The 14749-nt window shown below is 32.4% G+C and overlaps 1 protein-coding gene and 1 long non-coding RNA gene across 2 annotated transcripts; one reads left to right on the forward strand and one right to left on the reverse strand.

The window, feature by feature from the left end:
• Positions 1-6226: 6226 nt before the first annotated feature.
• Positions 6227-8317, reverse strand: LOC131629048 (uncharacterized). The gene is made up of 3 exons (XR_009291940.1): positions 8209-8317; positions 8024-8143; positions 6227-6514 (listed from the first exon to the last, which is right to left on the reverse strand). It is a non-coding gene; the product is annotated as an uncharacterized LOC131629048 (long non-coding RNA).
• A 2501-nt stretch (positions 8318-10818) lies between these two features.
• On the forward strand, positions 10819-12704 carry LOC131629031 (pathogenesis-related genes transcriptional activator PTI6-like). The gene has a single exon (XM_058899829.1). It carries the CDS (start codon positions 11424-11426, stop codon positions 12228-12230), a length of 807 nt encoding a protein of 268 aa, XP_058755812.1. The 5' UTR covers positions 10819-11423; the 3' UTR covers positions 12231-12704.
• The last annotated feature ends 2045 nt before the right edge of the window (positions 12705-14749 follow it).

A 14749-nucleotide genomic window follows, 5' to 3' on the forward strand; every position in this document is an offset into this window, starting at 1 on the left:
AAAAGTGGTGTTTTCGGAGATACATTTCCGAAGTCAAAAAAATTCAAAACCGTGAATATTTTCGGAAGTTCATTTCCGAAAATATTGCTGCATATACAAATTTCCCTCCTTTACTATTTCATCATTTTTCTCCAAAACTTCCCCAAACCCTCTCCAAAACCCAATCAATCTCCATCCATTTTTCGTCCTAAAATCAAGTTTCAAACCGTTGATCACGTTAAAGGGAGCACAGAAAGCTACAATTTCAGGTAAACATCACTCATTTATTCCCCTGTTTCACTACATTGATTGATGAATTTTATGCTGAAACTGATATGGTTCGGAAGTTCATTTCCGAAATATATTACCTAACAAATTTCGGAAATGAACTTCCGAAATATGCCCTGACAGTTAAAAAAAACAGTTTTGGCCAATTTTGATAATTTTGGCATATTTTAGGTATGGTGCATCTGGACAACAATGTGCAAGACAATGACGCAGTAGTTCCGGCAATTGTCAACGTTAATAACGATCCGGTTATCGACGTTAATCCTATGATCAATGCGGTTGATGTTCGGCAAGAATTTACAAATGATCGGAGCTTCGGTAGTCGCGAACAATTGATTGAGTGGGTTCGGAACGAAGCTAGTAAACTTGGATTTGGAATTGTTATTTTAAGGTCGGACAACAGAAATAGTAGGCGGAAAGCTTTCGTTGTTTTGAATTGCGAACGAGGTGGGAGTTATGTACAATCAAACCGGGTGCTAAAACACGACGACACGGGATCGAGAAAGTGCGGGTGTCCTTTTAAGTTGCGTGCTACTCGGAGGGTTGATGATTTGTGGCAGTTAACCGTAATTTGTGGAATTCATAATCATGCCTTGGATGTCAAGTTACACGGACATCCGATGGCGTGTCGTTTGTCCCGCGAAGAGAGGAATGTGATATCGGACTTAACGATAGTCAAAGTGGCGCCTCGCAACATACTTGCCGATTTGAAGCGTAAGAAACCGGATAGCGTTTCAAATATCAAACAAGTTTACAATGAACGACACAATCTCAAAGTTTTGAATATGGGCCCTCGGTCGGAAATGCAACAACTTTTGAAACTACTAGGCGATAACAAATATGTTTCAAGCTTCCGAACCTCCGAGGACAAAGTTACGGTGCGTGATATTTTTTGGACTCATCCCGAAAGTATCAAATTATTCAACACATTTCCAACCGTTCTAGTCATGGATTCGACGTACAAGACAAACAAATATAGGCTTCCTCTTCTAGAGATAGTCGGTGTGACCTCGACGGACAAGACTTATTCGGTCGGGTTTGCTTTTTTGGAGTGTGAAAAAGAAGACAACTTTACATGGGCCTTGGGAATTTGCAAGTCTTTGTTAGTTGATCAAGAGGTTATGCCAAACGTCATTGTCACCGACCGGGACAATGCTTTGATGAATGCGGTCGATACCGTCTTCCCGACATCTACCGTGTTACTTTGCCGGTATCACATAACTTGCAACGTGAGAAGCAAGTTGAAACCCGCGGTTGGGACAAAAGATAGGCCGGATGAAAATGGTAAAGTTATCAAAGCCGGTGTTGTGGTTGATAGGATAATGGCGGCATGGAGGGAAATTTTGGATGCATACTCCGAAGAGGTGTATACCGAGAAATTGGTACACTTTAGGTCTTTGTGTGGTTCCTTTAAGACATTTTGTCATTACGTCGAATCCACCATTCTTGACAAAGTTAGAGAAAAAGTCGTGCGCGCTTGGACAAATCGAGTTAGATATCTTGGTTGCACCACGACTAACCGAGTTGAATCCGCACATGCGGTCTTCAAGAGGTGGTTAGGTGATAGCAAGGGAGATTTGTGTCGGGGATGGGACACCGTCAACCAAATGCTCCAAAATCAACACAATGAAATTCAAACATCGTTCGGTCGGAGCAAGACGGTTATGGAACACCGGTATAAGGGCCAAATTCTATTCTCCCAATTGATTTACAACATATCCCGAACGGGTTTGAATTTTTTGTTTCATGAAGCTAAGCGGTCGGAGACCACGGGGCCGGATAGTTCATTATGTGGGTGCACCATTAGAAAGACATACGGCCTTCCATGTGCTTGTATAGTTGCAAAAAAAAAGATGTTGAATTCACCGATACGCATGGATGAGGTAGCCGACCATTGGAAGAAGCTTCGTTTTGATGATTTTGACCCGCCGTAAGAAAATGACTCCAAAATCACCATCTCCGACGAGTTGGAAGTGATAATGGAGAAGTTTGCTAAAGCGGATGACACAACGAAAATGCATATAAAAGAACAATTACAAAAAATCGCATTTCCGGAGACCACCGATTTGAAACCGCCATCTCAACCGGTTAAGACGAAAGGTGCACCGAAAAAGTCCAAAATTACACAAGATGACACGTCAACAAAACGATCTCCTTCCTACTTTAAACATGTTGATGCATCGTTCCCGGATTCACCGACACCGAAGTCCAAGTGTAGTGGTAACAAAGGTGCCCGTATTTCGAAGCCACCTCGCACACCGCCGATAAAAAATCACCCATTGTCTACATTGATGAGATGCCACTTTTTATGCACAAATATATCGATAACATCGTTGATGTTGGAGGCGACGGCAATTGTGGATATCGGGTCGTTGCGGGTTTGCTCGGTAAAGGGGAAAATAATCACACTTTAGTCTGACGGGAACTTATTGCGGAGTTGACTTCGTATCGGGACATCTACGGCCGACTATATGAAAATCAAGAAAACTTTGCGAAAATTCATGATTCACTTGTTCCATCACTTACCGGTATCGCTCCGGTTTCGAAGTGGATGTCATTCCCCGATATGGGTCATCTAATAGCAAGTGCATATGATATTGTATGCGTCGATTTGATGAGGTTTGGACTAAGTGAGACTTTCTTTCCACTTACCCGAGAATTGAAAGGTTGTCAAGCTCGAGTACCGCTCGCCATCGCTTAACGACGAGGGACACATTAAGTTCACACCTTTTGAGATCAAAATGTTGACTCATTCCCACCTACCCGTGTTTAACAATATGTAACTTTAATCTTATGTAATGTGATCGATGTAATCTTCACCCGATTAAATAAAGCGAATCATTCTTGTTTTTCATCTTTCTTCTGTCCAGACAATATTTCAGAAGTACATTTCCGAATTCCTCCAAGGGGGGTGAATTCGGAGATGAACTTCCGAAAACACCACATTTTCTGAAAAATAACTTTATTTCGGAGATGCATCTCCGAAATCAATATTTTATATTAAAAAAAAACACTTTTTCGGAGATACATTTCCGAAAACACTTTTTTTTTCAAAAAAAGTACGTTTTCGGAAATGAACTTCCGAAACTAGGGGTATTGTGGTAAATTCACCAGATGTGGCCAAGAAGGTTAGGAGGTGGGTGAAGAAATTATATATATATATATATATATATATATATATATATATATATATATATATATATATATATATATATATATATATATATATATATATATATATATATATATATATATATATATATATATATATATATATATATATATATATATATATATATATATATATATATATATATATGGGGACGTATCAAATGAGAACTTTGGTTATTATGAGAACTGAGAACTTTTAATAACAACCATACGATTTAAAATTAATGGTCAGATATGCATTTATGTGATATGTATTTAAGCCAGAATCTATCTATTAATTATTGTATCTTAAAATTTGAGTGAAATCTCAAGCATTGAAGTTAAATCGTATGGTTATTATTAAAAGTTCTCAGTTCTCATAATAACCAAAGTTCTCATTGATACGTCCCCATATATATATATATATATATATATATATATATATATATATATATATATATATATATATATATATATATATATATATATATATATATATATATATATATATATATATATGTATATATATATATATATAATTGAGAGTGTTTTTTTAATTTTAGCTATAAAAATACATATTACAGATATGTTCCTATAAAATATAAGTAAAATTTTGAAATATGGTAACAATAATAATTAAACATATTTTATTTAATTTAATGAAATTATTATACTGATAAATAAAACTATGATAAAAATTACAAAAAATAAGAATATTAAATTAATATTTTATCAAATTAAGTATTTGTATCAATGCAATACTTTCAATATCAATGATATTTTTATTTATCTTATCTAATATATTATATAATTATTTATCTACTTATGATTTTTTTAACTATTGAAATTATCTCTTAGTATTTTCAATCATTTTTTAAAATAATATAAAATTATTATTTTTTTATTTTTAAATTTATAAATATTTTTATTGGATTATAAAACTAAAGTTAATAAAACTAATTTAAAAATATGTAATTTTTTTCTGTATAAACTTACGAGATTGATCGTTTGAGCAGATAATGTGATTTTTACGTTGCTAGGTTGAATTGTTGTAATTTCATCTTTTATTTTTCCTTTCATTGCTTTTTAAATATATAAGGCATAACTATCATTAAGGATGTCTAAGACAGCCCGCAACACATAACTTAAAACTAGTATCAAACCCGTGCGTTCGCACGGGTTCTGGTACGGGACGCGCATTTGTTTTAGATTATTTTTTAATAGAAAAATATTGGGTATCCGTGAAAAAATAATAATTGAATGTATAGAAAAATGTCTGGTACCCGTGAAAAAATAATAATTGAATGTATAGAAAAATGTCTGGTACCCGTGAAAAAATAATGATTGAATGTATAGAAAAATGTCTGGTACCCGTAAAAAAATAATAATTCAATGTATAGAAAAATGTCTGGTACCCGTGAAAAAATAATAATTGAATGTGTAGAAAAATGTCTGGTGAATGTATAGAAAAATGTCTGGTACCCGTGAAAAAATAATAATTGAATATATAAAAAAAAAGTTTGGTACGCATAAAAACATTTAGGTCAATAAGAATTTTTAATACAAAATACAATTTTGTTATAAAATATGTGGATAATAGAAGTTTAAAAAATATAATAAAAAAGTTGAAGCTAAAAAATTTATAAATGAAAAGAGTATGAGAAAAATTAAAGAGAAACCTTATGAATATAAAAAAGAAAATAATATTTGGAAAAAAAAAAGAGAGAGAAAAATATATTAATTATTTTGTTATATTAAAAATATTTCTTAAAATATTTTATGCATTGTGTTACTGATCTAATAATAGTAAAAAAAAAAATGATATATATGAAAGGGTTCAACAGTGCATTAATTATATGAGCATAATGATGAAAGCAAATATTATAAAATTATTATTATATTAAAGTAGATTTTAGTTATAAGTATGTGTAGCATGTGAACCACAAAGCAAAGAAGATTTAGTTACAAAATGAAAGCAGAAGGCATCCACGTGGAAGAGTAATGAAGCAGCAGGACATTTTGGTACTTTCCAAGACATTTACTTTTCTTATATTGTAGATTTCTCATGGTTAAATTCTAATTGAATATGGTCTCGTAAATATTTATCAGTAGTATAATCATAATGTGGTTAAATATGACCTTTAATTGTTTTGTCGTACTTGACCGTGAATAACTTACACAAGCCCCAAAAACTTACAAATGATTTAGAAAGTGTGTAGGACAAGTGGTTCTAAACACAAGAAGGGGAGTGAATTGTGTAGGTTTGAAAGACGATGTTCAATTAAAAATTATTTGATAAATGAAAGTGTTTTAAAATAATTTTATAAAGCATACAAAGAATAAGCAGTTGAATAACTAAAAAATGAAAATTATAGAAAATATAAAGGGATAAAAGTTGAGAGAATTGCACCAGAATTTATAGAGGTTCAACCTAACCATTTGGTCTACTCATGTCCTCAAAAATTTCATCTTAAGAGTTTCTAATATATCATATGTGAGTTTTTTTACGGGTTATACCCACAAACCTTCTTACAATTAAACAAGAGTTTTAAAGTGGCTATCCTCCAAACAAAACACTAGATTTTACAACAGGGCAATCTCAAAATCAAACAAAGCTTTTACACCAAGCCAAGCGCAGGAACCAAACGAAGACTTTCACAAAAAATCTCACAAGCCAAAGAGAGCTTTTACACAAAGTTAATCTCATTAACCAAATGAAAATTATGACGACCTAATGTAACACCCTTCTAAACCCCGCGGAAATTAATAAAATAATTCAGAGTAAAACATGAAAACAAGGGTGCCACAATTCAAAATTTAATTAACATCGTTCAGTCATGTCATGCATTCACTGAGGCGAACCGTCATCAAATAAAACATTTCATGTTAACACAGCGGAAATCAAGATCATACAGATTAAGTTTAACATCTTTAAAACTTATCCTCCAAAACATCAAAATATAACCAGAGTTATAAAACATAAACTCTAAACATCGCGTCCCCAGTGTTACAAATATCAGAGCATGACACCTGACGCTAACTAAACAACTGGCCTATGAGCTATCCTCACCAAAGCCACAAGCCGCTATTCGCCAATCTGAAAATGTCAACAGTAAGGGTGAGTCTCATTCAAATTAACAAATGTTATTGAATCATAAATAATAACACATCATAGTTACATCATTCACCCAATTGTTTCATAAACAGACATTCAGACAAGTTTCATCATCACAAAACAATCAACCGACACATCATCAATATTTATAACACTGGAATTCATCCAATCATGTTATAAAAGTCATGCATATGAATGCAACTGACACTATGCATGTGGTACCAACATCATCAAATGGGAATAACCCATGACCGATCCAACATCATCAAGATACGGCCCTGCCAGCACAGATTCCACACAATGGGAATCATGCCCTTCACTGATCCAACACACCCTTATGGATACAGTATCATCAATGAACATGAATGAATGCAACATATACAACATACTTATACCATCGTCAAGTCTAATGAGTAACATCATCAAATACTCATTTTATCATCATCATCATCATCATGAACATCATCATCATCAAGTATGTTTATATACATTAGCATCATTCAAATACAATCAATCATCATCATCATTAAAGAACATACATGTTTCCACATCAATCATCATCGTCAATAAGGGAGAACATACATGTATCCACATCATTCTAAAACAAAGCAAGCATCATCATATCATTCTCAACAAATCATCACATCATAATGTTTTTCAAAATAACATCTTATACTGTCACATTTCATCATATATGTCAACAATATTTCATCCATCCAACAAACAAGATATTCACATCACACCAAACACAACATCAACATAGCAAATACATTGCCGCATACCACCGCATAAATGCAATTATCACTTATGCATAAAAGTATAATTCACCACTAAAAATACCGGGTTTTTAAAATAAAATCGAGCTACTGCTCTCTAATATATTTTATCAGATAGGAAATGAAATTATCGACCCAACGCCGAAAACGACATCCAAAACGGATTTACGGTTCAAAAGATACGAATTTTTGAAAATAAATATTTTTCGTAAAAGCTGCAGCGTAACGGGTTACGAAAATAATTTTCTAAAACAGTTTCAGCTGTAACCGGTTACGAAAAACACCGTAACCGGTTACGAACTCGTAACCAGCCCAAAAACCCCATTTTTCACAGCCGTAACCGGTTACAAGCCCGACCGTAACCGGTTACATCACCTGTAACAGCAAAAAAAGCACTTTTGACAGCAACTTATTTCCATCCAACACAACCCAAATCGAATCATTTCGACCATACACAAAAAAACAGAATCAATTCACAATTATTCCATGTCATTTCATGCCTCAACAACACATTCAAACATTTACACATACTTTATCAATTTGAACCACAACAACACAAACATCATGGATTCTAGCCAAATGATCAATCATCATCCAAATTGACTCAAATCCCTAACTCTATCATATGACTCAATCGATACGAAATAATATATCTATATCAGTCCTATTGTCCATAACCCGATAATAGATGTTAATCGAAAGAGTCCCTCCTTACCTTAGCCAAGAATCTGGACTTTTCCCCTTCTTCTCCATCAAACCCGTAAGCCTCTTTTCTTCACTTTCAGCAAGAATTCCCAATCTTCAAACTCGCTTATCTCCCTCATCGAGAACCTCCCTGACACGAATTAATATATCAAATTGAAGGAAATTTCGTGTAGAATCCAAATCTTCGAGAATTACCTGATTTGGAGTTACGAGCAGAGAGTTATGACATGATTTGTGAAGGCTGCCAAAGGGTTGCGAAAATAGCTTTTGCCCATGAGTTCTTCTTCTCTCCCTCTTAGGTTTTCTTCCTCTATTTCTCAATTTCCTCTTATTTTCTTATTTTATGAAAACTTAACATAATTTAGTAATGGGCTCCTTCACACTAACACCCCCACATTACTAACTCCACCAATGGCCCAACACTACATTTTATTATTTCTCCCAACATAATTCCAATAAAATGCTAATTCAAATTAATTAATTTAAAACTTAATTAAATTAATTAAATAAGAAATTTTGGGATGTTACAACTCTCCCCCACTAAAAGAAATTTTGGGATCTATATGTTTGAGACGCCATCCTTGATATAAATGTTCAAAGTTTCTAATGATATTTTAGGTCTGTGATCATTTTCTGCCCTTTTAGCTAATTTGCAAAAATTCTTTGATATCTCACGGTAATTTTTATTTGTGATCGATTTAGACCTCGCAGCCGATTTACGAAATTTCTATAAAAAAAGTTTTCACAAAATGTTGTTTGTATGATTCTTAGTTTAAGTACAGTGTATTTTCTAAATTATATTCTCTCTTAATTCTTATATCAACCGTGATATATTTGATTAATTTATACCCAACATCAAAAGGGACAAAGTTTGAGTGACTTTGGCATTTGGTGACTTTGGCTCTATCTTTCTCTAAACCAAACATCATCTCTCATTAAATAATTTAATTCATTCGTTTCACAATGACTCTCCTTTGAGGAAAAAAATATTTATTTCAAAATGAATGTCATTCTCACTTTTCAATGTAGAAATTACTACATCCGTTTCAAAATGACTCTCCTTTTAAGAAAAAAATATTTGTTGCAAAATGAATGTCATTCTCGCTTTCAATGTAGAAATTACTACATCCGTTTTAAAATGACTTTTGTTTAAGGTTTTTGCTCACAAATTAAAAAATGCAATTATATTGTCATAAGAAATACACCTTTACTAAATTAGCCATATTAATGTGTTTGAAATATTGTAAAAAGTGATAGGTAAAGTGCATGATTGGAAAAGTAACAATTATTTCTATATTAAAAGTGAGAATAACAATTATTTTAAAATAAATTTTATTTGCTAAAATCATACTCATTTTGAAACGATGCAATATTTTTTTTAATTGTATCATTTAATTATGAATCTAACATTACTTTGAACAAATTACTAAGATTAATTTAATAAAAATATAAAATTTATGACAATATTATTGATTTTTTAATCTATATATAAAACTTTAAACAACAATTACTAAATTATAAAAAAAAATAGTATAAAAAAAAGATAGGAGTATTTTAAAATAGATGAAATATTTTAATCATTCATACATCTTCTAATCACACTAAAGTTACCAAATTATAAAAAAAAAAAAAAAATTCATTCAATGCATTCCCCGGTAATGCTAACTTGTGTCTCAAGAGCACAAGTTAAAAGATAAATATAGTATCATTTACTTGAAAATTGTATGCTGAATTCAATACTAGATTATAATTAATAATTTTATTGTTTTTTTCAATACAAATTTATTATTTATGAATTCTTTAACATGTGTTTTTAGGACACAAATTAACATTACCCAAAATTTAATTCAGTTAATCTACTATCTACATATTACTAAGAAATTGACCAAACTGACAAAATTATTCTTCTTACTAAAAAATATTACACTACAAATTGGACAAAATAGTAATTAACAAAATCATCCTATCACTTTTCTATTGTCCAATGAAAATGAAGACTTTTGCCACATGTCAATTGCAATATTTAGCATTCAACTTTTTCTCCCCAACACACATCTTCTCTCTCTTATTTCAAATTTCAAATTTCTTTCACATTTCATTTTTCCACACTTTCTTACTTTCATTTTAATTTTTCTCCACTTACTTATTAACACAAAAATTATAATCTATTTTTTAATTCTAATAAAATTAAATATTTATTTATCTTACGGGTCACAGTCAACACAATATTTAATTTATTTTAATTGATCATTAAACACTTTCTCTATCTTAATTAAAATTTAAAATTTCTCTCACATTTTTTTCACACTTTCTTACTTTCTTTTTTATTTTTAAATGTTAAAATTTCATTTTTTTTCTCCAACTTACAATTTTTTATATATAATTATTTAATATAATTGAATTTATATGATATTTTTCATTTATAATTAAACAACTTGTTTTAAATTTATACGTATCTAATTAAATTTTATACAATATCAAATAAATTTATCCGTGCGGAAGCACGAGTATCTTACTAGTATAGGTACTAAATAATAAATAGTACTAATCTAGCACACCCCGAATAGACACAGACTCTGAAAAAAAAAAGTATGGATACAAAATTACAGTTCATCATGGGCTGGACATACCCAACGGTATGGCCACTAGTCACTTACTTATTTGACCGCTTTAGTAATATTTTACCAAATAAAAAATTACTAGAAAATAAAATAATACGACCAAAAATAAACTAAACCATAAAAACTCACGTCAATCGCGCAATTTCAATGTTACTACTTACTAATCTCCCTTCTAATCTCTTCTCGATCCCTCATTAGCTTTATCAAAATTTTCAATCCCTCATTAGCTTTATAAAAATTTTCAATTTCACAGCAAGAGGCTAGGATTGAAGCAACCGCATATAAAAACCCAAGTTTTGAATACACATATCTAACTTGGGGAAGAACATAAGAGAAATAAATATCTTTCAAAAATTTAAACAACAGAAGCAACGTGTCAAAAAGGCAGTTACAACATTTGCAAAACGTAGATTTTTTTTTATTACAATCCCGCTACCGACAACGACATTCACACTCACATGACACATCCACAATATTGAGTCATTAGTCATGACCCTCCTCCCACTCACTCACTCACACTCCATTTTCTCTCTACTCCCTCTCACTCACTCACTCACACCCTTTCTTCAATTCCTTTACCAAATTTCTCACCCTATCACGAGATAAATATTTATCTCTTTCCTCCAATTCCAACACTCCCTTAAATTCTCTTTAATTCTCTCCCTTTTTATTTCCCCCCTCTCTCTCTCTCTCTTTCTTTCTATTCACCATTCTTCACTTTCTCTTTCTTTCACTCTCCTTTATTTTCCCGCCAATTTCTCTCTCTGGTTTTTTCACTCTTTTTTTTCCATGACCGTACACTCAACCTTCAAGCTTCAGAATCCGAAGCTAAAAGCTTCAAGATCAAATTTTGAAACTAACCCATCATTCAAAACCACCACCAAACCCGAAAACAAGATGAAACTACTCCGGGTCATTCTCACTGACCATGACGCAACCGATTCCGACTCTTCCGGCGAAGATGAACCGTCACCGCCACAAAAGCTTCGAAAAGGGAAGAGAGAAATAACCGAAATCACCATGCACATGCACTTTCCTCTTGTATCTGATTCTCCGAAAACCTCACCTTCTTCTTCAGCTTGCTCCACTGACCCGACCCGTTTCAAAAGACGTGGAAAAGTGGTTAGAAATCCCCGGCAGCAAAACATGTTCCGCGGCGTTCGTCAGAGACCGTGGGGACGGTGGACGGCCGAGATCCGTGACCCGAACCAACGCAAACGTGTCTGGTTAGGAACTTTTGACACGGCGGAGGAAGCTGCAGCTGTGTACGACGAAGCCGCCGTGAAGCTTAAGGGTCCAAAGGCAGTTACCAACTTTTCCGGGAATTTTCCAGACAGCGACGCCGTTGAGAAAGATGTCAACGAGCCGTCAAAGATTTTCGCCGTTGACGGTTTCGCTTCTCCGACGTCTGTTCTGCCTTACTACGACGGCGACTCGACGCCGTTTGACAGTTTTCGTTACGGAACTGTGGATGCGTTTGGATTCGATATTGATACGCCGTTAAGTTTAACGGACGTTAACTTTATCGGGTTTGGGAAAGAAAAAGAAGAGTTCGGTGAGTTTGACTTGGACGAGTTCCTGACGTGGCCCAGTTAAACCGCAAGGACTTATTAGTCATTTCCGAAGAAAAATCCAGAATCGTTAATATTAATATTTTTGTCGTTATCCGTTGTTACCTGATGAAATTTCCAAACTACCCTTGGGACTAATTTTTTTTTATGCAACTTGTAAGAGTGTAGAGCACTAGAGTAAACGTTATCTTTAAGAGGATATTTTTGGCATAAGTTATTTTGTAATTATTTTTGTCGTTTTGTCTAAAATAGGGGGACATATATAGCTACATTAATATTAGTACAAGGAAAATTATGGGTGGAAATTATTAAAAATGATTATATTATATTATTATAATTGTAGTATTTGTTTTGAAATTAAATCTCGCCTTTTTGTTAAGAAGATGCCAGATTTCATGATTCATCGAGTAAGATTCTATGATTCTATATGAACCAAAAGATTTGGTTAAGATTATTGTTCCAACAAAGAATTGACACATGTTATAGATATTGCATGCTCTATTTATTTTATTCTAGATTTTTTTTTAGGAATTTCACTCTTACACATAACTAAAAATATCTCAACTACTAAGTAGTAATTGTTTACGGATTACACGTTACTCTTTCAAATGACTCATATGATACATGGCTTTTTTTAACCTAGGTGGTAATTAATTAGTGATTAATTACCACTAATATTTTGATTGATTAATCACGTTTTAAAGTGGTGGAGGAAAATAGGTGTGTGGGGCCAATGAGATATAGCCCACAAAGAGGTGGCTGCTCGTGGTTGATAAGAAACTAAGAATAATAATGGCAGCCTCCGCCCCACTAATACTATGGTTGGTTTATGCTTCTTTACATTTCACTTACTAGTTGTACTTTTCATATGGAATTGGAACCCAACCTACCAACCAATTGATTGCGGCGGCTCAATTGTGAAAATTCAAACTAAAATTGATTTCTCAATTTACATATTTGAACTAACTATTGGTCCAATCTTAATGTCTTGTTTTGGCTCTAACTTTTCCAATTTATTACAAGAGTATTTTTTTATTCATTCAATAAATTGATGTATATAATTTATATAGTAATTAGATATATCAACGGTTAAATAAATAAAAAATAAAAAATATTTATACTAGTGATTTAAGAATATAGATACTAGTGTATCATTAATGATTCATAGTTACATTTATGTATAATTTCTTTGTCAAGTTAAGTTCGGAAGAGTTGGGCTTCAGAACTCACCAGAATCAAGACAGATCTCAAGACTTAAAGAGCGTTTATAGAGGTACTTACATATTTTCCACCAAAGATATCCTCACATTGGCAGCAAGAGATGAATCTACGATCTTTTAATGTGTAAGTCAACTCCTTATCAACTAAGCAAATATACTTTGACAACTTTATATATAACTTATTAAAAATAAAATTATGAACTAAAACTCAAATTACAACCGTAATAGAATTAATGCTTTCTCTTTAAATATACCAAGTCCATAACATGGATGGTCTTCATGTTGGAAGAGTCAACTTTCTACTAGTGTATCATGTTTTTAGACTAAAAAGTATAGAGGTAACCTACCAAAAGTTGATGGACAAAATCTGAGGTATGTAGTTTCATTATGAAAAACTACAAATCATATTTAAACAAGTTAGAAAAATACAAAATCACTGTTGAACTAAAAAACACTTTTGGATTCAAAGACGATACTAGAGATGTAAAGTCTGACATTCATCAAGAAGTACAACTGCTATCAGGATAAATGTGATCTTTATTCCATTTCTTTTTCAAGTTAGTAGATTGCTCCCTATCATTGTATCAAATCCTTAAAAAGTTTGAGAGTTTTTAATGATCCTCCAATGCGAACACGCCTTCATCAAAATGAAGAGATTCCTTTCATCATTGTCTGTCTTAACCAAACGCGCTTCATGTTCTTAGTTGAATCCTTACTTATCTTCCCATAAAAGATGTCACTAGCTTAACACTTGTAGAGTAAAGAAAGAGAGTACAACACCCAATAAACTTTGTGAGTAATGTGTTGCAAAGTGTGTGATACCAAAAACTCTGGAATAAAATGGCATTTTCCTTTGTATTGTTATTTTGATACTTAAGCATTACTACATATCATCTCATTCTTCTATATGCAATGTTTTTAAAATTCCAAAATAAAATTGATCATTTTCTCTATTAAAACCTTTTAGAAAAGATCATAATTATAAAAGAATTCACACACATTATCTTTGATGTACTAACCTCATATATGTTGTAGAGGTAGAATTCTATGTGTGTGTAGATTTTTTAAAGAACACTATTTTAGAATATCAAGATAAAGAAAAATATAAAGATCAAGAGGAAAATAAAGATCAAGATCTAACTGATATCAAATAATACTCATCAATACCTACCTAATTAATGAAGGACAAAAAAATATCATCCAATCCTAGACATCATTGGAGATATCTCTAAGGGAGTCACAACTCAACACTTCCTTAATCAGGTATGTAACTATATGGTGTTGGTTTTCTAAATTGAGCCAAATAATGTCAGTAAAGGTCTCA

Source organism: Vicia villosa, unplaced genomic scaffold, assembly GCF_029867415.1.
Source record: "Vicia villosa cultivar HV-30 ecotype Madison, WI unplaced genomic scaffold, Vvil1.0 ctg.000505F_1_1, whole genome shotgun sequence".
Lineage (NCBI taxonomy): Eukaryota > Viridiplantae > Streptophyta > Magnoliopsida > Fabales > Fabaceae > Vicia > Vicia villosa.